This window comes from Myotis yumanensis, unplaced genomic scaffold (genome assembly GCF_028538775.1).
Source record: "Myotis yumanensis isolate MYYU_CA2020_CCGP unplaced genomic scaffold, mMyoYum1.0.hap1 SCAF_12, whole genome shotgun sequence".
NCBI classification, from domain to species: Eukaryota; Metazoa; Chordata; class Mammalia; order Chiroptera; family Vespertilionidae; genus Myotis; species Myotis yumanensis.
In genome coordinates this window covers 31,752,321-31,776,412 of record NW_027223763.1, presented here as the reverse complement: position 1 = coordinate 31,776,412, position 24,092 = coordinate 31,752,321, and the positions used below count along the sequence as shown (strand labels likewise).

The following is a 24,092-nucleotide window of genomic DNA, read 5'->3' as shown; positions in this document are numbered from 1 at the left end:
TGCTGAGGACGGTGGAGCCAAGAGCAACTGGAAATGGTGTGACAAGGACTGCGTGGAGAACACAGCAACTGAAATGCAACAGAATCAGGTGGAGAAGATTCTGGCCGCAGGGAGACTAGTTAGAAAAGTTATGGCAATTATTCATAAGTAGCTATAACAGTTACTATTCCTAAACCCATCTTCCTTAAAAAGAAAAGGCAATTTCATGATCACAAAGAGGCCACATTTTTTAATTGACAACTCAAATCACTACATACATTCAGTATTGCACAAATTATAAGTGGGTTGACAATTATATTAATACAAACTCATGAGCATAAAGCAACTGCTCTAGGTTTTGGTGCAATTTGTGACAGGTACTTTAGTAAATATGACAAACATCAAGGAACTCAGCTACTTCAATTCATAAGACTTGGCTTTCAAGCATATGGCATCTCATAAAACAATATGTCAAGCTCAGGAAAATTAAGAATTACAAAAGGAACACTGTTAAAAAGAAAAATTGGTGATCAAAATGTTGGGTTAAAATATTAAGATTTAAAAATTTTAGCACTTGGACTTAGGATCCAGAAAGTATATGCATCCTGGGGATTTCAGGAGAAGACCCCTGTGCTCTGCTACACTCACTACTACATTCCAAAAGGGTGCGCTGGGTTACCACGTCTTCCCTGCAGGTATAAACCACTGCTTTATACTTCAAAAGTAACGTGGTCATTCACATAAAGGAGTTAACAAATAAGATTCTTCTCACTCAAAATAAAAATATGATCTCCATCAATTTACACAGAAATCTTATTGAAACGTCAACCAGCTAGAGAAGCCAGATAGTCCATTTACCTTCGCTGCCTGCCTTGGTGCTCCGGGCTGGCCTGTCACCTGAACGGAAGGGGAGATGTGAGTAGTCCCGCTCTGTCTGTGCAGGTGGCCACAAGCCCTCCTCCTTCCCTGGGGTTTTGCTTCCTAAGGTATAGAATTGACGGGGAGGGGCTAGATAGCTTGTAGGAGACCTTTCAAATAAAAGAATCTAAGCTTGAGATTCCATCTTCAGCAGATGTTTAGAGTGGCAAAGAAAATGGATGAAAAATGGTGGGTGAAGTATTTCTTACCTTTGATGCCATCACTCAAAACCATTCTGCACTGTATTTCAAGGAAATCTTTAACACTTTCATTTGATGGCTGATGCTGCTAAAGGGTAAGGAAATGAGGCATCTGTCAATGAAATTTTGGATACAAATGTAGAAAGGCTGAGCCAAGTTTGGGTAGAAAAACAATGCATTGCCATGTCAACTAGCAGTCAGGACTTTCTGCCTCTGAGTTTTAAGAACCATCAATCTGGCCCAGAGATGCACATTCAAGCCATTCAACAGAGATACAGTGTGCACACCTACTAAGAATGTGTTTCCCGAAATCCTCCCAGGCCGGCACCTTCTGTAAAACTGGTTCTAACAGAAAGGATGCAAGAGAATTAAGTACAGGGCAGGATTTATTTTTCTTTACAGATCAGAAAAATGACCCAAAGAGAGTGATGGCTTCTCATATTGTCCTCTAAAAAGAAGACAAATATCACTTCTGAAATCTAACACACTGGCTTCATTTTCAAAATGCTTATTTTCCTCCTAAGGCAGCCATGCATTGTCAACCTTAAGCATGTGACAGTCACGATTTCTTCCACAGCTTTCCTGGAGCTTATAGCCAGAGTAGTCCCGAGGAGTCAAATATTAAAGCTTTCTCCACAGCCACATGTTCCTTTGATGTTGGGGTTATTGAACACAAACTCACTGGATAATTTGTCCTCAACATAGTCCATTTCTGTTCCTAAAAGTGTTAGCTGTGCTTTCTTTTCGATGAACACTCTGACTCCTGGGGGAGAAGAAAACACATGTCATATAAAGCCTGCACACCAACAGAACCTGCGAGCCAAAGGTCAGTAAGCTTTAAATAGTAACACTAACAAAACCCAGACAGGGCGCTTTTGAATCTCTTGTTTCCTTTAAGGGATTCTGTGCTCAGTTTCCTGTCCCCTCTTTCTACACAATAGCTTATGTAAAAAACAATTATATTAGGTCAGAAAGTTGTACCCAAGCAAATTCCATGACAAGTCTATGTAAAACTAGAATTTGCCTTTCACTATATTTCACCCATTTTTCAAATTTGCAACATAAGGAAAATGTGTATATTCAGTGAATTTTGTAAAGATGGAGACGATACATTTATGAAAACCCTGCAATGCCATCTATGCACATGACACATTGCCACACTAAAGACTGTGGTAGAGTGGGCTGGTTTAAGACAATGCAGCAGTTCTGTTCTTCTGTGCATGGGCTAGAAAACTGGTAATAACATAACCCATAGTAATTATGTAGGCAGAAGTCAACATCTTCATAAATACAATCAGTTTAAGAAAGCTTTCTTCCTTATAAGAAATTGAGTCATTACTTAAATATAACCATACATATTTATTAGATCTCCTATTCATTAAGATGAAAAATTTAAGGTTTAAGTTTATGTACTGATTTAAAAATAAAATATTAACAAATACCTTTTTTGGTTAGTAAATACAATTTAGTAAAATGAACTCACACTAGGAATCCAGGAAAGCTGGCCAATAGCACACTTCTGATGCACAAAGCCACCACTGCAAAACCCATGTACACTGAAGTTCCCCTAAAGCTGTAGCACTATTTATTTTGTTTTAAATAGGCTTAATCAGATTATTGCATAGGGGCAGGCATTGGGGGCAAATATAATTAAAGACCTAAAAATTTTAATTTGGAAATTAAAATTGAAACTATAGAATCCTCAAAAGCATGAGATGACATTACTGATTTGATATATATGTAAAACTGCTACTTTACACAAAAGTAGTCAGTTCATTTTGACGTTTTATCATCTTAAAAACTTTTTGCACAGAATAACCTTTCATAATTGAAATAAATATATTTAACCAATAATCTACCCTAATTCTGCCATAAATCTGATTGGATTCAAATGTTCACTAGGCCACTTACTAGCTCTGTGACCCTATGCAAATTATTTAATCTCTCCATGCCTCAGTTTTCCTTATTGGCAAAATGGGGACAATATGGTATCATTCTCATTTGGAAAATCTCTCAAACCATGTCTACCTCATAGTGAACATTATAAATGTCATCCCTACTATTATTATGACTCTTGCTATATAAGGAGAAACATTTTAGGCAAAATAAAGTGCCCAGAAAAAGTTTGTTTAATACTCACCATCTTGGACAACTTCTTCATCAGAATCTCCTTTTGTTTTTGTATATTCTAGAGTATAAGAAAGGCCATTGCAACCCCTGGTTCGGACACCAACTTTCAAGCCTACCTGAAAAATAATTGTAAATATAAACTTAATTTTAACATAGTACAGATTAAACAATCATATTTAAAAAGTCCTGGCTATATGATATTATTCACTTCTTCATTTCTTTTTAAGCTAAAAGATATATATTAGAGGCCCAGTGCACAAAATTCGTGTACTCAGGGGTGAGGGGTGTGTGGTCTTTCAGCCCAGCCAGTGCCCTCTCGCAGTCCGGGAGCCCTTGGGGGATGTATGACTGACGGCTTAGGCCCGCTCCCCACAGGGAGCAGGAGAGGTTCCCGCCACTGCTGCTGCACTCAACAGCCGTGAGCCTGGCTTATGGCTGAGTGGTGTTCCCCATGTGGGAGCTCACTGACCACCAGGGAGCAGCTCCTGCATTGAGCATCTGCCCCCTGGTGGTCAGTGTGTGTGATAGTGATTGGTCGTTCTGCTGTTCGATTGATTTGCATATTAGCCTTTTATTATATAGGATTCCTGGCTATAAAATAGCTCTTTAGAAAGTATAAGTGGAATGGGAAGCAAGTATTTTAAAAATGTACTTATTGTACAAACATTATTATGACACTAAGGGGTGGCCCAAAAAGAATCAAAACTAGTTATATACAAAGAAAACAAATACAGAGGGGGCAAAAAACTCAAACTATAGTCACTGGGAATAACATTGTAAAGGAAAGAGTTTTAATTAAAAAAAAGAAAAAGAATAATCACTCTTTTTAAAAGGAAAAGGAAAGTATCTGAATGGCAGAGATGACAACTTAAAAAAAGGAACTTGGCCGTAACCGGTTTGGCTCAGTGGATAGAGCGTCGGCCTGCGGAATGAAAGGTCCCAGGTTCGATTCCGGTCAAGGGCATGTGCCTTGGTTGCGGGCACATCCCCAGTGGGGGGTGTGCAGGAGGCGGCTGATGGATGTTTCTCTCTCATCCATGTTTCTGACTCTCTATCCCCTTCCCTTCCTCTCTGTAAAAAATCAATAAAATATATTAAAACAAAAACAAAAACGAACTTGCTCAAAAACACTTCTGCTCCACGTCATCATGTGAGATGTTCTCAGGACGTTTCCCTATGGTTAGGTTCGCCAAGGTCCACAGACCTGGCAATCATGCTGCCTCTAACAGGGCCTTAATTCTAAGGCAGAGTTGTGTCAACATTCTCAAATACCAGGAAGCAAAAGACTGATGCCAACAGAAATGTAAGAAATTTAAAAAGTGACCCAACAGCACTCTTAAAATACCAAAGTCTGCCTTAATGTAATTTTCTAACAATATCTACAGAATTTCTATTCTTGGATCCTATCTGCTTTTTCATTTATGTATACAGCAAAAATATCATCATAAAAAGTATTATTTCACTAAGCAGATGTTGATTCTCAGAAAAGCAGCAACATGTGCTTGCTTTCAGAAAGCGATCATGAAGGAGGAAGACACTGGTGAAGAGTGAGTTAGAATGTCAAGCTGTCTGAGAGTTTTGATGAGCTGAATCATTCAGAGTAGTCTCTTTTGTCCTTAAACAGCAGCAAGGACAGAGCCATGATTTTATTCACCTTCAGAGTGCCAGCTTAGAGAGCCTCGGAGGCAGTTTAACATATTCATAAATACACAATAAATTGTCTAGCTGAAGTTCTGGAGCTCAAGTCATAAGTATTTAACTTAGTCTTTATCGTTGTAAACAGGAAGACGCAAGCAGGACGTCCAACCATCAGAATGGATCTAGACACTTAAACAGTATGTGAAAGTACAGCTTTAGGTAATTGGAATTTGGAAAAGGGATTGACTGCCACAGCGACACCAGATGAAGTGCTTGCTCAATCCTTTTCATGTCACTATGACCAAATCCACAAAGTTAATTTTTTTGTTTCATTTGGTTAATTTCTACTCTAGTCATTAGTGTATCCAAATGGAGTTGGAACACTGACATACGTTAGCACATAATCATTCATAGGAGGAAGGTGCCAGAACTCCCATTGTAACAGGACGTTGTACAATGGAATCTAGAAATCACTCTGTAGTCTAATCAGTAGATGTTAATAGTCTTGGAAGTAATTTACAGTATTCTGTAGGCAATTAGCAATACAATAAGACTAAGATTATGTACACACTCTTTACTCATCAATTCCACATCTAGGGATATAGCTTATGCACTAAGCTACGCTTACAGGTCTAGAACAATGGGCCTGGTGTACTATAGACACTAAATATTTGTTGAGTGATGTTTGTGGCAGCACTGAATGAAAACAACCCCAAAAAAACCTTTAATATGGGGGGACTGGTTAAATAAATCAAACTTGTTCAATAGACTATACTATTAAATGCAGCCAGGAATAACAATGAGGTGGATCTTTATAGAAAGACTAGAGGCCTGGTGCACGAATTTGTGCACGAGTGGGATCCTTCAGTCTGGCCAGTGATCAGGACTGATGATGGGGGACTGCCCGCCGGGGAGAGGGACTGCAGGAGGTTGGCTGGCCGTCCCTGCCCCACATTGGGCTGATGAGGGGGAGGGGGCAGCCGGCTGCGGGGAGGGACCGTGGGAAGTTGTCCCCAGCAGCAAGCTAACCAATGGAATCGGGCTCCCTCCTTTCTCCTGTCTGGGTCTGGGGTGTGGGTGAAACAGATTCGGGGCTGTCAGGGCCCCAGCAGCAAGGTCTGGGTCAGGGCGTGTCATAGTTACTGGCTAGTCATTCCGGTCATAATGGTTGCTTAGGCTTTTATATATATATATAGATATGAAAAGATCTTCAAGCTATTTCATTAGGGGCAAAAAGCAAAATGTAACTACAGCATATATGGTATGTTCTCACCTAAGTAGGAAAGAAATACACACACAAGCTTAATAAGCAGAGTTGAGGCCAGTGGTTCCCCCCTCAAGGAAATATTTTTGGTTGTCACAACTGAGGAATGAAATGGAGTCACTGGCAGAGGCTATAGATGACACTAAACATCCTGCAATCTAAACCCAAAAAAGAGAATTACACAGCCCAAAACAACAGTGCTGAGGCTGAGAAACCCTGGTCTAGGTAAATAAAACGTACAGATTATCTCCAAAGGACACTAAGAAGTTGCCTCTTGAAAGGGAGAATGATGACGAAGTGTCTGGGGTAAGAGAGTGACTTCCTTTTCTGAGTATCCTGTTGTATTATGTGGATTTAGGGAGCGTTTGAGATCTTGGTCCCTGGCTATGTTGTCAGTTTGGCTCAATTAAACTAACCCCTAATTAATAGAAGCATATTGTTTATCACAAGACAAATTCATTGTGAAAATACAACTTTATTTGACTGGTTTACTTACATGTTCAGGCTTATCTTTAAGAAGTTGTTTTATCTTGTTTACTGCTGAAGGTGTCTGAAAAAGAAAATGTTAAGGTTTTAGCTACAAAATTTGCATTCTTCAAATCAAAGCCTTATATTTTCTAGTTTTTAAGACTACTCAAGTCTATCTGCAGCAAATTCATGTGATGAATTTATGTTCCATTCCCACCAGGGTACCTTGTGGATTTTATACACAAACATATGAACTGTACTTAATTAAAATCATTCAATTTTTCTTTCTTATTTATTATCCTCACCAAGGATATGCTTTCATTGATTTTTAGAAAGAGAGGAAGAGAGAAAGGAGAGAAACATTGATATGAGAAAGAAACATGAATTGGTTGCCTCCTATATGCACCTGGACCAAAGACTGAATTTGCAACCTAGGTTAAGTGCCCTGAATGGGAATAGAAGTTGCAAACTTTTGGTGTATGGGACAATGCTCCAACCAACTGAGCCACCATCCAGGGCTTAATCATTGTCTATATTTTTACAATGTCTTCTAGCAACAGCCTTTTCATCTTGCTCCCTCCAGTAAAGGTCCACTCCCTGTCATAATCTCTATGGTACTATCCATGTGCATCACAAATGTAATCTTTCTGGGCAGCATCTATTTTGTGCTCCTACTGGATGTCCAGCAATAAGCACATTGCCCGACACACAGAAGGCACTCAAAAGTCAATGAATGAATCAAGTTAATTCCCGGGAAAGCCAACTTTCAGGCATTTTTTCTGTTGGTTAACTCCATTGCTCTTTTTGCTTACCCCAAATCTATTTCAACCCATCAAAATGCACACCTAGATGAAAGAGTGCTACCATCATCAAATAACCCAGAGTGTGTCTCTCATCCCAGTCTCACCAAATGTTCAGATATAAAGTTGGCTTGCCTGGCCAGTGTGGCTCAGTGTTTGAGCATCGACCCAGGAGGCTACGGTTCAATTCCTGGGCAGGGCACATGCCCAAGTTGTGGGCTGGATCCCCAGTAGGAGGGCATGCAGGAGGCAACTGATCAATGATTCTCTCTTGTCATTGATAATTCTATCCCTCTCTCCTTTTCCCTTCCTCTCTCTGAAATAAATAAAAACATATTAAAAACAATGTTAAAGTTGGCTTACATCAGTATTTCAGGGTATCTAAGCTAATTAACACTCCGGTGTGGGGTGAATTTCCCGCCAAAATATAAGATGGCGCGGGCAATTATTTAGGTTTCCCGCGCAAAATCAGGGATTTTTATGATACCTATTACCCCAATGGGTATGAAACAGTTCGCATACGCAGGTAGGTATCTTTGTGAACGGCAAACAAACAAATATTTGGTAATACGCAGTTACAATCGGCCCGAGTTTACACGTTTCCCGCACTCCACCGCAAATCTATATGAACCGAGTTAAGACGGCTCCCGCGGAGTACGCGCAATTCACGCGAGCCGACTTAACTCGTTTCCCCCACTCCAAGTGTTAATACAGTGGGGCCTTGACTTATGAGTGTCCCGACTAACCAGTTTTTTGAGATACCAGCTGTCTCTCCGCCGATTTTTTGCATTGAGTTGACAGAGTAATTTGAGTTAACGAGCTCGATCTCGGAACGAATTAAACTCGAAGGTCAAGGCCCCACTGTAACAGAAACAAGAACAGGGAGGAGTTTTTTTGGGGGGAGAAATGCTTTTAACCTAGTCCAGCTGTCCTCAAAATAAGAAAAACATCACAACATACTGCATGTGTATCACCAACTCCACTTTCTTGAGAAGGAGGCTGTTAGGGACAAAGTCTGTTCCAGGGCATTCCTGGTCTACCTCCTAGCTGTGTCCCAGCCCATTACTTGGCTTAAATGGGTATAATAGTCTCTCTTCTTCAGGATTCATGAAGACCATGTAGAGCAGTGGCAAATATAAACCAGCTGTTGTTATGACGATGAAATCATGTCCTTCCTACTTTATTAGCTCCTCTAGCTGGCAATGCTGTGCTGGTCCTCCAGTTTTTGTACTGGCATTTTCCTGGTTTGTGAAATCCCAAAGAGTGGACATCATGACCTGTGATGGGGCAGTAACTCTGGCCAGAACTCAAGCCTGTGCCGAGGGAGCAGACCCAATGGATGGCCCCAGAGTATGCTCTTCTGCTTTGCCCCGTGGGGCTCAGCCAGATGAGGATGGTGAAGCAAAGTCTGAACCCAAATTAGAAACGTCATGAAACCAGTTCAGAAGGTTGAGACTAGCATTTTTAAAACACAGAAAACAAACACAAAATAGAAAACAATGCATTGCAGTTGATAAAGATAAATGTGCAGTGAAACTTTGATTTCAGTTATTAATATACTATATGTATATTTTATTGTGTGTCACTGTAAAAACAAAACAAAACCTATTTCTACCAATGTCCATAAATCACTACCAAAGTCACTGAAGAAAAAAAATTAAACAAATCACTACCAGTGTCCATAAAGGTTCTTTCTCACGATTTTATCCTAACAGGAGGCAAGCCGCTCAACAAGACAGGGAACAGTACCCAGGGGGAGAAAGAAGGAAATGCTGAAGAGAAGAATTATGGCTTTTATTTACTTTGGAAACCATAGCATTCCAACCTCAAAGAGTTACAGAAATATTAATGAAAAAAATTTTAAAGTGCTCATTTACCCTTCTAACTGACTGAGGATAAAAACTAGCTTGCAAAAAAAACAAACAAAAAAAAACTAGCTTGCATAATTTTTATGGTCATATTTCCCATGAGGCCTGAAGAACTTACTTGGATTTCAAAAAGCAAATGATAGCTGATAAATTACACACAAAAAGCACAGCCATGGGAAAATATTCTTTGGAAGTACAACCCAAGGTATAACCTTGGCTAAAGCTGGTGGGTCAAAGGTGTAGAGGGCGCACCACTGCTTGAAGTAAACAGAACACATGCGAGGGGTCTGTACACTAAGCTGTCAACAGCCCCAAGGGTTTTTATCTCCTAGTGACTTTCTAAGTGACCTAATTTAGTTTTACAAAATAATATATTTTCTTTTTTTCTCAACTCTTAGTAAAAAGAGGAACCCTCAATTTTTCTGTGTCAGGAAAATCCCAAATAGACTCCACTGGGAGAAGTGCTACTAATGACGGATGCCCTAGTTTAGTACTCATCTAAGGGGAAAGATATGGTTCTTCTAACTTTCCAAGTGATGAATCCAATTTTCAGAACAAGTCAGAATGACTAAACAGGGAACATTTGGGACTAAAAGATAACTTCCGGGCAGAAGCTAAGGGGCCCACTTTGCTCTAAATCTATTTGCATACTTCAGCAACTTTGCACTTAAGTAAAATCAACCTGGGAAATAGTATAAAAAGTCCAAATAAACAACAGGCTGCAAGCTAGCAGCCTTCCCATTTCACTGCATTTCTCAATTAAGAACCCCATGCCTTTCCAAGAAATTTATGTATAATTAATGACTAGGTCACTTGAGATTTGGTTAGTGAATTAAAACTTAAGAGATTCTTAAGGGGGGGAGGTGGTGGAAATGGGGGACATCTGTAATACTCTCAACAATAGAAAGTAAATTAAAAAAACCCTTGAGACTCTTAATATAACGATGGTTTTTAATCTACTCATACGTATATCACAGAACAAGACATTCTTTCAAGTGTAGGAACATCTTTGAGTGAGATAGTGTGGCCTTTTAGAAAAATATTTCCAGTTTGTTTTTCGTGTTAACATTATGGAAGAAGGCACTGTAGATGATGCATTTTTCACCTACTTCTTAGCAACATACCTTTATCCAATGCCATAGGGTTTCTCTCCTTTGTAGCAAAAACTTTTCATTCTCAATACTGTGTTTTCTTTAAAGGAGACACCAAGTATGAGTCATGTCCTATAGTTCTTGTGATTTCAAAACCTTAGGAAATCCGAATAATCGATGGTATATCTTTGAAACATGAAAACAGGCTTGGTGGTATGGGGAAAAGTAATACAGAATATGGCCTAAAATGTCAATCCATTGTAAAAACGAATTCTTCTATTTTGCAACAACGAATTTTCTGGCTTATGGCACTATACTGACTGGAATCAATGATTCCACTTAAATACAGTCATCTATTTTCCTAGTATCGAGGTCAGCGGTTCTCAACCTATGGGTCCCAACCCCTTTGGGGGTCGAATGACCCTTTCACAGGGGTCGCCTAAGACCATCGGAAAACACATATATAATTACATATTGTTTTTGTGATTAATCACTATGCTTTAATTATGTTCAATTTGTAACAATGAAAATACATCCTGCCTATCAGATATTTACATTACGATGCATAACAGTGGCAACATTACAGTTATGAAGTAGCAACGAAAGTAATTTTATGGTTGGGGGTCACCACAACATGAGGAACTGTATTAAAGGGTCGCGGCATTAGGAAGGTTGAGAACCACGGATTTAGGTGATCAATACTTGAACGAAGTCTTCTCCTTAATCAGAGAGAGGGAGATGTGTGAGAAGGCCGTTGATCGTAAGCTTTCCAATGAAATTAATCTTTCCAAACTGCAAATGCACACGCCGGGGTTTTCTTTTGAGACGAAATGTTTTGGAACGACACAGAAACGATGGCTGGACAATACTGTGAATGTACTAAGTGCCACTGAATTGAACCCTTTAAAGTGGTTCATGTTACGTGAATTTTCCTTCGGTGACAACAAACAGCGGTCGGGGGTCGGCATGAACGCCGAGTTCTTTGCGTGTCGGATTTGCACTCCGCTGCCCTCTGAGTGTCAGACCTCTCACCCAGAAATCGCTGTAAACAAACGCAGGGCAGACACCTTCATCCTCCTTTGTTGCTGGTAGGCGGCCTAGAACGGCCTCCACACGGGGGGTGTTGCAAAGAGCCTCCGCTAACCCCACACCAGGAAGTAACCCTCGATGCCCCGCAGCCTCCGTCAGCGCAGGGAACGCACCCTCACCGCCGAGCGCCGCACCGACACCGAGTCCGTCCGCCCCAAGCACCTCAAGGGCCAATTCCGGTTTATTCACCCGGCTACGCCCCGCGGCCGGCCCGTTCGACCTCTAAACCTACGACCTCCAGCACAGTACCCCAAGGCCCCCGGGGGGGATCCTGGGCAGCAGGCAGGCCGCGCCGACCCCACCGCCGGGTCACGCACGCACACGGCCCCTCCCCCCAGGCGGCGCGCGGCCCGATGGGAAACGTAGTACCGGGGGGCGCCGGCTCGGGCGGAGCAGCCCCTCCCGGATCTATTTTCCCAGCAAGGACGAGGGCCTAGGGGTGGGGGGCGCAGGGCTGCGGAGCGGGCTGGGGCACCGCCGCCCGGCCGTAGCGCACCCCGCCGCCCCGGCCTCCCCGCGCGGAGCGGAGGTGAGCCAATGTCACGGGCCAGGCCGCGCGCCCGAAAACTCACCAGGGTGAGGGCGGCCCGGGTGGCCTGCAGCTTCCTCTTGCTCACAGCCCGGACGGTGGCCCGGACTAACGAAGCCGACATCCTGGCCGGCCCGGCGCCCTGATGTCTCGGGCCGCAGCTCAGATGCCTCAGCCGCTCTCCATGGACACACAGCGGCGCATTGACGCCACAAGCTCCGCCGCTGGCTGCCTCAGGCCTCGCCCCGCCCCTCCGCCCCGCCCCGCCGCGCCGCGCCGCGCCGCCATTGGACGGGCCGCGTGAGTGATGGGCGGAGGGCGGGCCGTGGGCCGTGACTCGGCGGCGCGGGGCCCGGGGAAAGGTGGCCACCGCGAGGGCACGGGGCGTGGTGCCGGCGAGGGGCCGAGGCGCGTGGCTCCGGGCGCTTCCCATGGGCCGGGTGCACCACCGCTTGACGCCGCCGAACAGTCAGCCCGGCTCGGGAGCTGGTGCTCTCCAGGCAGATGGTTCCGAGGCCCAAACGGATCCAGACGCTTCAGTCTTCTTTTTCGGTCCAGGTGGACCAGATGTTTCTTCACTTGAAAGAATGTCTTGTTCTTTTGGAGCTAGAATTCCCGCAGAGTCGTGGGATAAATGAAGAGCCCCCGAGCAAGCGTGCTGGACAGCCTGGGGTGGTGAAGGATGGAGCTAATGCAATCTTCGCTTTAGGTGTTGCTTTTGGAAAACATTACCGTATCCTAAAACGTGACTGGGCAGCTCTGTGGATGCGTACATTTATAGTGTCAGACCTTACCGTGGCTGCTTAGGGGCCCTGCCTGTTAATTCAGCAAATATTCCTGAGCACCAGGCACTAATAGGAAGCCTCGTAAACGCAGGGCCCAGGGAAGAATGAGATCCTGGTAGGACAGACGTGCAGCAGGGTTAGCCGATGGGAGAACATCAGAATAGATGCCATTTCTCACGGAAGTACTAGAAGTAAAGGGGGGAAGGAGTGGTGCTGGGAGGATAGAGTCTTGCTCATGGTTTTGATGTGGAAAGAACCAATCGGGGCAGTGTGTTTGCAGCCTAGTTTATCTTTAATGCTCTAATTCAAGCTTATCAAACTTGTGGCCTGTGGGCCGCCTGTGGCCCACAACGAATATTTTAGTGGCCTAGCCAATATAATGGTATGGGTATGTAAGAAACGTTTTAATAAAAATTTCATAACTTAATATTTATAATATCCTCTTAATTATTCTGCTGTGTATTCCTTCCAATGTGTTCTTTGTGTTATGTCACTCTTTCAGACTGTTCTTTTTTCAGTTACTATATCTTTTTTTATGCTGTTGAGCATTTTTACTATTATTACTCTGAACTCTGATTCAGACAAATTTCTTATTTCTGCTTCATTTATCTCTTCTGGAGAATTCTCTAGTTCTTTCATTTGGGGGTTGTTTCTTTGTCTCCTCATTTTGGTTTTCTTTTTGGGTTTATGACTATGTATTAGGTAGATCCTTTACACCTCTCAATCTCTAGTGCACGACAATGTTAAAGGCTGTTTCTGACTAATTAGATCAGGCATAGACTCAAAGCCTTCATCAATAGCCTCTGCCTACAGACTGATAAGATTCCGACTTGAAATGCCCCCCAGGTATGGCGAAAGTTATTTTCAATAGGGTGGGGCAGTTTCTTCTGCTGGAGATTCTTAGTTTTGTTTTTTTAAAATATATTTTATTGATTTTTTACAGAGAGGAAGGGAGAGAGATAGTTAGAAACATCGATGAGATAGAAACATTGATCAGCTGCCTCCTGCACATCTCCCACTGGGGATGTGCCCACAACCCAGGTACATGCCCCTGACCGGAATCGAACCTGGGACCTTTCAGTCCACAGGCCAACGCTCTATCCACCGAGCCAGACCGCTTTCGGCTAATTCTTAGTTTTAATCTCTTAAGTGGCCTCAGGGCAAGGTGTTATCCAATAGACTGTTTTCCCCCAGGCAAGGCAGACAGATGTCTATGTGGGAAAGATGTCTTCCACTGCATGAGGGAATGACTCAGCCCAGGAAATGTGGGGTGTCTGCCTTGTGAGCTCTATCCCCCCCGAGTCCCCAATCCTGGCTTCTGCTCTCACAGCTCCAGTCCACTTCACCCTCCCTCTGCCGGAGCACAAGGTGGGTGGCTCCACAGGTAATTTAGTGTGTTGGTCCTTTTAGGGGGTGCCTGAGTTTTCAGCTGTTACTCCCTGGCAGATAGCACCTTGCTGCTTTTTACAGCCAGATGTTATGTGGGTACCCTCCTCAGGTTTGGTGCTCTCTGGGGGCCCAGCTTGGGGATTAGATCCCAGAGTTCTCAGTGGCAACCCCCTACATCTGAGATATCTTTTTGGAACTTCAGTTGCTGTCTGTGGGTGCCCGGCCAGCTCTTTCAAGCCTCCTCCCCTCCCTCCTATCAGTCTCTATGTGGTCTCCACTTTTGGTCCTTGGGTATTAGGGTTCTCTCCTGCGAGTTTTCCATGTTTGTGATACATCCACTTACTCTGCTGCCATTCTTAATCTCCTCTCATTGCCTGTTATACATAATCTATATATATAAAAGCCTAATATGCAAATTGTCCTCTCAGGAGTTCTATTACTCACTATGATGTGCACTGATCACCAGGGGGTGGTATGGAATGAAGGAAGGCTCTGGCCAGCAGCAAGAAGGCCTCTCTCTCTCTATAAAAGCCAAGTGACTAGAACGCCGGAATGACTGGTCACTATGATGTGCACTGCGGCCAGCCAACTGGCCCGATTGGGAGGGTGGCCCCTCCCCCTGCTGGCCCAACCTGATTGGCCCCCATTGGGGTGGGCTGGCTGGACCCCACCCATGCACGAATTCATGCACCAGGCCTCTAGTTATTAATAATGAACTACAATGTTTGCTAATGACTGATTATTATAATTGTGTTGCATTCATTTCCTTTACGTGCCTTACGTGCAGGCACACCATTTCTCTCTGCTAATACTAGCAGTGAATATTTAGCAGCCAATTGCCACGTCATTAGTCTTGGACTGACTTGTTTGGTGTGTGCAACAGGAAATATTTTGCGTTTAAAGAACAAGAAAAATAGGTTTATTTACCTTACGTTTATTATTTTATGCAGTAATTCAGTGTCTGGTAAGTTAATGTTCAAGAAAAAATATTAATTTTTATTAAAATGTTCTATTATTTTGTTAATTACTCATTTATTTCAGCCCTTTGTATTCAGCATGTCTCTATTGAAATAAACCTATGTCTCTATGAAAACTGAAGCTTTTGTTTTTTTTGCAGCCCACATAAACTTAAACCTTATTTATTTGGCCTGTGTTAGCCTTTGAGTTTGACAGGCTTTTTCTAGGGCAGTGGTTCTCAACCTTCCTAATGCCACGACCCTTTAATAGAGTTCCTCATGTTGTGGTGACCCTCAATTTCATTGTTTCAAATTGAACATAATTAAAGCATAGTAATTAATCACAAAAATAATATGTAATTATATATGTGTTTTCCGATGGTCTTAGGCGACCCCTATGAAAGGGTTGTTTGACTCCCAAAGGGGTTGCGACCCACAGGTTGAGAACCACTGCTCTAGGGCCTACAGGAATGGTTAGAAATCCTGTTAAATAGTTTCCTCTCCCTGGTACTGAAATGCAATTGCACTGACAATAAGAGTGTAAGTTATTTTTCCCTAACCTCCAAAACTTAGAAGAAACTGGGATTAGGAGACAGAAGTGTGGTGTGATAGTAGTTGGGTGACTTAGGAACAAGGTATTTTACTTCTCATGTCCTTCCTCCTACAGGTATTGTGAAGATCAAACGAAAAGCCCTTAGAGGAGTGCATGGCACATTGCAGTGCCCAGTAAAGTTGCTAATTAATAATGGATATTTAAAGATGCCATATATTTCGAAACTATTCTGTGTGACACTACAATGGTGGATGCAGGCTGTTATATATTTGTCTAAATCCATAGAATGTACCACATCAAAAATGAATTCCAATGTAACCTATGCATTTTGGGTGATAATGGTGTGTCCCTGTACTAGTAGGTTCTTGGGTTGTAACAAATGTCCTACCCTGGTGCAGAATGTGGATAGTGGGGAAGTTTGGCTTGTCCGGGCTTATGGAAACTGTACTTTCTGCTCAATTTTGCTGTGAAAAACTGAAGTTAATAATGTAAAAAAACACAAACACACACACAAAAAACCCCACAAAAGGCCCCGGCCAGGTGACTCAGAGCATTGTCTAGATATCCAAGGTTTCAGGGTTCAATCCCAAGTCAGGACACTTACCAGAATCAACCAATGAATGCATAAACAAGTAGGAAAAAAAAAATCAATGTTTCTCCTTTCTCCTCTCTCTAAAGATCAATCAATAAAAAATATAAGTCCTTTTAAAATGTAAAAAAAATTGATTACCTGTTATCATTTTTATCAATTACTAAAATATCACACAGTTGTGTAGCACTTTACAGCTTTTAAAAGAACCCTTAGCACACTGTGTCATAGTAGCCTCACAACTTTGAGCTGTATAGGTCAGGAATGTTGGTGCAGCTATTTTACAAGCAATGCTTTAAATATAATTCATCACACGCTATTTTTAAATTTTAGCTCTAAGTCTTCTGATTCAGGACCCTGTGGTACATTGAACAGCCTTCTTTCCTTTAAGACACACTACTTAGTTTTTAACTTGGTTAGGTGTTTTGCAAGTTAAGTGCTAAATCACAAAATCTACTTGTCGGTGGTTCAGTAATACCTAATGTTATTTGAAACTGGCGCAGGTCCCTTAAATTGGATTTAAAAGAGTTTTCGTGAGTAAGAAATATGTGCACTCCTTTATCTCAGAGCAGGAGCTGTTCTGTGATGTGGAAATGAGGTGGGGTGGGAACTGTTAAAGGAGATTGCAAGCTGTAACCATTTTTAGATGTCAACAGGGAAATGTTCAATATTGCACCTCAGGATTTAGTTTCAGGGTTCTAGACATTTAAAAATGTCTTTTCCTAATAAGACCTCACTTGATCCTCACCACACGGTGGAAGGGCAGGTATGATTTCCATTTTATATGCAGGGAAATGGACCTGCCAAAAGGTTAGGAGGAGTGCCACACTCCTAGCTGGAAAACTGGCAGAGCCAGACCCCCTTTAAGTCTAGAATTTCACACAGTGAAGTTTGCTCAAGTCTTGACTGCTGCCCATACACACCTGCTTTCAAAGAAAAAAGCATGGAGCACATTTTTACAGTTTTATGGGGGGCGGGGGGGGGGGGGGGTCTTAAATTCCGTATTTGCTTTTCAAAAAAAAAATTTTTTTTGGCCTGAAACACTATGAACCCTTTTGACCTATCTACCACAAATTTTCCCACTTGAGAAATATTAAGAAAACCCAGAACCATTTGTGAAATACATTTTTAGATGAAAAAATAAACTGAAGTTATCTCAGAACAATTAAATAACATCTTTGGGCACATTGTTGATACTGTACACACTGAGCAATAGATTTGTAAGTATTGACTGGGGTTATAAAAATGGAATTCATATTTTTGTTTGTTCCTGAGAGAAAGAGAAAAGAACCCCAGGAGTGGGGCATTTGTAGAGCCTGTTAAGAGAGAGGCCAGCTGCATTCAAAAGATAGCTACGCTCAGGGAACTGGACGTGATATGGAACAGATGTATCTGTCCCCCACGGGCGTTGAGAAGGGGCTATCACTGGCATCCAAATGAAGGAAGCAAAAAGCCTAGGGCAACACTGCCCAGGTCTGTTGGCAAATACTGGCCACTGTCCCCCTGATCCAGTGGGAGGGCTCAAAACCAAACTAAAAGCATAGTACACTGGGTGGAATCTACTTTGGAAATCAGACTAGAATGCAGGGAACTTTCAATATCCTTAAAAGGATGTAAGAAAACATGGTTTCTATGAAAAGGAAGACAATGAAATTAAGCTAAAATGAGAGGAAATGGAAAGTGGTTGAGAGTAAGTCAAGAAAATAAGTTAAATGAAAAAATTTAGTTAGAAATAGCAAACAGCAGAATGGCACTAAAAAAATCAAGCTAGTCATGTGGAGGTTAAATTTGAGAAGTTTTCCTAGCAGGAAGGAAAAAGATGAGAGGAATATTAAGACAAAAGGATTTTTGAGAAAAAAAAATTAAAAACAGATACTTTCTCAAATTGATTAAGCCCTAGCCAATTTGGCTCAGTGGATAGACCGTCAGCCTGCAGACTGAAGGGTCCTGGGTTTGATTCCGGTCAAAGGCACATGCCTGGGTTGTGGGCTCGATTCCCAGTAGGGGCGTGCAGGAGGCAGCTGATCAATGACTCTCTCTTATCATTGATATTTCCATCTCTCTCTTCCTCTCCCTTCCTCTCTGAAATCAATAAAAATATATATTTTAAAAAAAGCTCTGGCTAGGTTGCTCACTTGGTTGGAGTGTCATCCCATATACCAAAAAGTGTGGGTTCAACTCCTGGTCAGAGAACAAACCTAGGGTTTGGATCCCAGTTCGGGGCATGTACAGAAGGCATTGCTGGATGTTTTTTTCTCTCTCTTTCAAATCAATACAAAAAATACCCTTGGGTGAGGATAAAAAAACAACAATAAAAAAAACTTGGGTAGGGAGATACATTGGATTCAGTTTTGTTCAGACAAAAGTCACTGACACAAAAGATACAGGAATAAACACACAAGCTTCAAAGCAGAAAAATAAAACCTGCAAGGGAATAAAAATCAGGCTGGCCTCAGACTTCTGCTATCATGCCAGAAGACAACCGTGTCAATAGGCTTTCCACAGAAAGTCTGACAAGAACTGTATGCCCAGTCAAGCTGACATCCATGCATGAAGGCAAGAGAGGAACTCGGAGGAGCAGCAGCCGAGGAAAGTCATGTAGAGCAGAGTTTTAGCCAAGGTTGCAAAATTCACTTAATTTACAAGTTTTGTATTCATTCCAATTGAGTAAGGAATGATCACTATTTCTATCACAATTCTGAAGTTAATTTTATATGATTCTTCTTTAGCTGGAATATGTTTTCAAGTAATTTGTTTAAAAGAAGGGCCATGGGTGTATATGTTTTGAGATCTCCCCTACCTAGGAATGCCCAGCAAAAAACCTCTGGTACCTCCCTCTACGTATTTGTTCTCCTAAACCTGTGCCTATTTGTGCATTCCTAGTGCTTGCCACACAGTGGGTGTCAATGAACACCAGCAGAGGCACAAGTAAAGGGAGCACGAGATAAAGAGGCTCAGATCTGTACTGCCCTGACTCCGGATCTAGTTTCCTCATAAAAGTTAGGATTCTCACTAGAAAGGGATGTGGATAAAATTACAGGTCGAAATTTTGCTTTTATTTCAAAATCAAACTGAAGCATAGTTCTGACCATGTACTACTTTTGAAAGGCTTGTGAAGTTACAGAAACAGTTCCATAAGGGTTCCAGTCAGACCCAAAATGACACCAAGCAAACTTATAATCGGCAGAGATGGCTTCTTTAATCTGCAGGGATTTTTTTGAAGTTCTCCACCCTAATTTCTGAATATCATAAAAAGTAAAAAGCACTTTTGTCATTCTTCCTTTGAAAATGTTTTTAGCAGCAAACAGGACTACTTGTTTTCCTCACTTCATTTTTAGGAGCATAGTAGATATATGTCAACTTAATTAAAATTAGAGAGGGAAAAACCAAAAGCCCCTCATTGGCATTGCTCATCCATGGAAGACTCACAGAAACAGGTAATCATGTTCATGTTATCACTTCTTCTACAAATATCAATAAAATAAGGTTTGGAAATGGTAAATACAGTAGTAGCAGTTCACATATATTTGACACACTTTCACACAGGATTCAGTAAACAACAATAAATATAATTTCCCCTCTTCAGAACAAAAAAAGGGATTTATAGGAAAGAAAGGATTAATTTCTTGGGGTTTATCAGCACACCATTTTAGTGTGATTTGAAAGAATTAAAAACCATGAAATTGTATTCACTGAATACTGGCCCATAGTTACTTTTTTTTTTTTTTTTTTAACCTGGCTTAAATACACACACCATGGCTTTCTATTAAAATCCTTAAATCTATGAGGATTTGTGGTAGGTAAGACTACATTAAAATTTTTTTCCTTATTATGAATTTCATTCAGTTAAAAAAAATCTGACATTTCCCTTAAATGTTAAGTTGAAGCCTGATCTATGCTGCTGAGTCCTGTAAAATGAACCTAATTTTCAGAGTGATTAGGAATGCCTGAGTGGCCATTTAGAGCGCTGCATTTTCCTTCCCTCATGATTCCTGCTGGGTCCTCTTCACTGAGGCTTTTCCCTGAGTCATATATTTACTGGAAAGGCTACCTAGAGGAGGGAAGGAAACAAAACCCAACATAAATAAAATAAGTCTCACTTCATCAAAAAATCTGTAACATTACTACTTATTGCTAATTATTCACGGAAACTTTTCACACTGGAAATGGTCACTTGTTTTGAATTAAGTAATTAGGCTAGATATAAAGTCTATAGCATATGAAACATGATCTATTAAACATAAGCCTAGTCAAAGTCTTTTTAAATGCAGACAAGTCGCTAGAGTGACATCATTTTAATATAGTTTCAGAAATGAGGATTACTAATTAAAACCACACCACAGAACAGTTAATAATATATGCTGTAACCTAAATAATTTGACTTCTGAGCACACACACCCTATAGAATCTCTCACCTAAACTCAAGGACATTCACACAAGAATGTGCTGTTTATAACAGCAAAAAATCAGACTCAATTTAATGCTCATGTACTAGGTAATGGATATATACAATATTCTGTATTCATATGATGGAATACTGTAAAAAAAATACCATAAACTTATATACAGTAATATGTTTAAAATACAGCAATATGTTTAAAATTTAAAAATCATTTGTTAAATAGGTATGAAAAAGCAGATTGTAGAATATTTTATACAGCAAGATGCCATGTAAATTTAAAAATTCACCAAGGGTAATATGTTAAAGGATACATATGTATGAGCTTTCATGAAGAATTGAAGGAGCCCTCAATTCACAATAATGGATGCTTCCAGGATGGAGGGGGACATGACTTAGAGAATGGACCTGGGGGTGGTAGAGAATGGACCTGGGGGTGGTAGTAAAAGGGTACTTTCAGTATTTTAATCTTTTATTTAAAAAAAGATCGGAAATGTGCGCTGGCCAGTGTGGTTAAGTGGTTAGAAAGTTGGCCTGAGCACCTAGGGTCATAGGTTCGATTCCTAGTCAAGGGCATGTACTTTGGTTGCAGGTTCAATTCCTGGCAAAAAAAAAGAAACAAGATGGAGAAAATATCCTTGGGTAAGAATTAATCAAAAAGGATTGGAAATGTGAAAAAAATGATGCCATTTCTCTAGTAGTGATGGCAAACCTATTGAGCTCGGTGTGTCAGCATTTTGAAAAACCCTAACTTAACTCTAGTGCCATGTCACATATAGAAATTTTTTGATATTTGCAACCATAGTAAAACAAAGATTTATTTTTTTGATATTTATTTTATATATTTAAATGCCATTTAACAAAGAAAAATCAACCAAAAAAATGAGTTCGCGTGTCACCTCTGACACGCGTGTCATAGGTTCGCCATCACTGCTCCAGTAGATGGGTAGTTGTTATATTATGTGTATCTTTTTATATTTTTCCCAAAGTGTTAAGAACCATTCTTTTCTAGTAGTACTAATAGTTTTATTAATATATTACCTAAACATGTAACTTCCTATATCTATATATATAAAAGCCTAATATGCAAAGTGTCCCCTTGGGAGTTCAACTGACTGAGAGTTATATTGCTTGCTATGATGTGCGCTGACCACCAGGGGGAAGTGTGGAACCAAGGGAGGCCTCGGCTGGCAGCTGGCAGCCCCTAGGGACCCCACCTGTGCACGAATTTCGTGCACTGGACCTCTAGTATAAACATAAATCTCAGCATACCTGACGATACTTTAAAATTAATAGAAATAAAATATAAATGAACACCATGAAATTCATAAATTGTGTAAGCATGACTTCAAAGTACCCGAAAGTTGGCTTGAGATCAAACTACTAAAATAAACAAACAAGCAAACAAATGTCTGGATGGCAAAACAAATCATAAATGAGGCTTAAAGAATAATAAACTGAGGGTGGAGGTGGTGAAGGATGTTGTAACACATTTGACAAAGCATGAATGCATTTCTATGTAGAAAGAACTAAAAACAAAGATGACTACTGTAATAAAAAGTGCAAAGATATAACATGAAGAAATACAAATGAAAACATGTACAAAAATGTTGAGTTCAATGGTATAATAGAAATTCAAGTAGATTGACAAAAAAGTATCTCAATGAAGTGAGGGTGTGGGAGACAGGTTGTGAATGACTCTCTGGGATTGCCAATCATAAATTGGCATTATTGGTACCACTGTTGAAAGGTACATACTTCTCAACTCATCATTCTAACTGGGAATTTGTCCTGAGGATATATACCTAGACAAATATCCTTTATAGGGTTTTATATACATAGTGATCTTCAAACTTGGGTATATGTATTTCTGAGCTGACTTAACAAGACAAGTGGGGAAGGGGTGTTAAGAGAATTGCTTGCAGCCTCTCAATTTCTATCTGAATCTTCCTGAGAATGCCTTCATGACCAAGGCTTGGGGCAGGTTCTTAGAAATCACACCAATTTTCCTTTCTAACTTCCCTTTCACAATTCTTCTCCTACTTTCACTATAATATAAAACCATCCAAATCTTAATGTGGTATGATGCCCTGGAGTGGAAAAACCTGGAGGTAGGGAGGTGAAGAAAATGATGGTTTGTGATAAATGTGAATGCTTCTAATAAAACCCCAAAGTTTTAGTTTTTTGTAAAGTCACATTAATAGCTGATGATCATCATGAATAATTTCTGACATCACATTACTATGTGATTTTTGGTCATTTAATGAATGATAAATAAAGAGTCATTGTTGGCCGAAACTGGTTTGGCTCAGTGGATAGAGCGTCAGCCTGCGGACTGAGGGGTCCCGGGTTCGATTCCGGTCAGGGGCATGTACCTGGGTTGCGGGCACATCCCCAGTGGGGAGTGTGCAGGAGGCAGCTGATTGGTGTTTCTCTCTCATCGATGTTTCTAACTCTCTGTCTCTCTCCCTTCCTCTCTGTAAAAAATCGATAGAATGTGTTAAAAAAAAAAAAAGAATCATTGTTGTAATACATTTTCCATTCCCAAACTCTTAAAAGAATTTATATTATTTTTAATTTGCTATCATAAAGACTACTAAGTTTTCTCAATATTTACCAACCATAAAAACAAAAAACAAAAATTAGAGATAGTAATGATAAAGAACACTGTTTTCATTCCTGCAATAAGTAGTATTGGTCCATAGATAGATAAATGCACTGGGAAAAATCCCATCTATTCATTAAATAACAGTCATTTTCAGTATGTAAACATAAAAAGTAATTTTAAATCCAAATTTGTAACATTTTCTTTGATCAATCATTGTTCTAATGGTTGTAAAAACAACTTAGAAGAAAATTCTGCTTTGAGACTTAAGAAAAAGCTTAAAATTCCAATTTACATAAATATTTTTATTTCAGGTAAGTATGATAGGCTGATCAATAAAATGCTTGAACTGTATGATAAAAATATATCAACCTATATAAAAGCCTAATATGCAAATTGTCCCCTTGACTGGGAGTTTGACCAGGGGGGCAGGGCTGGCCAGCCAACCACTTGCGGCCCCTCCCCCAGCCAGCCCAGCCCCCAATTGGCTCCCCTCCCACACCCCCCCCCACCCCCGACCATGCACGAATTCGTGCATTGGGCCTCCAGTCTTAATAGAAAATTCTGTGGAAGTGAAACAAAGGTATTCAAGGAAAAAAAGGAAATGATGTAAAGTTTCTGCAATAATATTTATATTTCATTTGATACATACATTTAAGGCTGATTTAAAAGAAGTATTTTATGTTAGTATTTATTATCCCCTCCACCCCCAGAAATTACAAAAGCTTTGCAGCTATGATGAAAAACTTAGACATCAACTTAAAAACATAAAGGAGACATATGAACTTTCAAAATTTTGTGAGAGTATGTAATCAAATAATGTTTTGAAGACATTGATATAT

The 24,092-nt window shown here is 40.8% G+C and overlaps 2 protein-coding genes across 8 annotated transcripts in view; both read right to left on the bottom strand.

Annotated features, from left to right (window-relative positions):
- Positions 1 to 1,465: 1,465 nt before the first annotated feature.
- Positions 1,466 to 12,209, bottom strand: ISCA1 (iron-sulfur cluster assembly 1). The gene is made up of 4 exons (XM_070431404.1): positions 12,018 to 12,209; positions 6,626 to 6,679; positions 3,238 to 3,343; positions 1,466 to 1,860 (listed from the first exon to the last, which is right to left on the bottom strand). Exons 1-4 carry the CDS (start codon positions 12,096 to 12,098, stop codon positions 1,712 to 1,714), a joined length of 390 nt encoding a protein of 129 aa, XP_070287505.1. The 5' UTR covers positions 12,099 to 12,209; the 3' UTR covers positions 1,466 to 1,711.
- A 6,910-nt stretch (positions 12,210 to 19,119) lies between these two features.
- TUT7 (terminal uridylyl transferase 7) overlaps positions 19,120 to 24,092 on the bottom strand; it is a 57,310-nt gene continuing 52,337 nt past the window's right edge. For 6 of the 7 annotated variants that reach the window (XM_070431399.1, XM_070431396.1, XM_070431403.1 and 3 more), the window contains one exon: positions 19,120 to 20,297. In XM_070431399.1, the coding sequence (XP_070287500.1) occupies positions 20,230 to 20,297 (68 nt within the window). In that variant the 3' untranslated portion in view covers positions 19,120 to 20,229. The remainder of the gene's footprint in view (positions 20,298 to 24,092) is intronic. The other variant, XM_070431402.1, reaches the window with a different exon arrangement.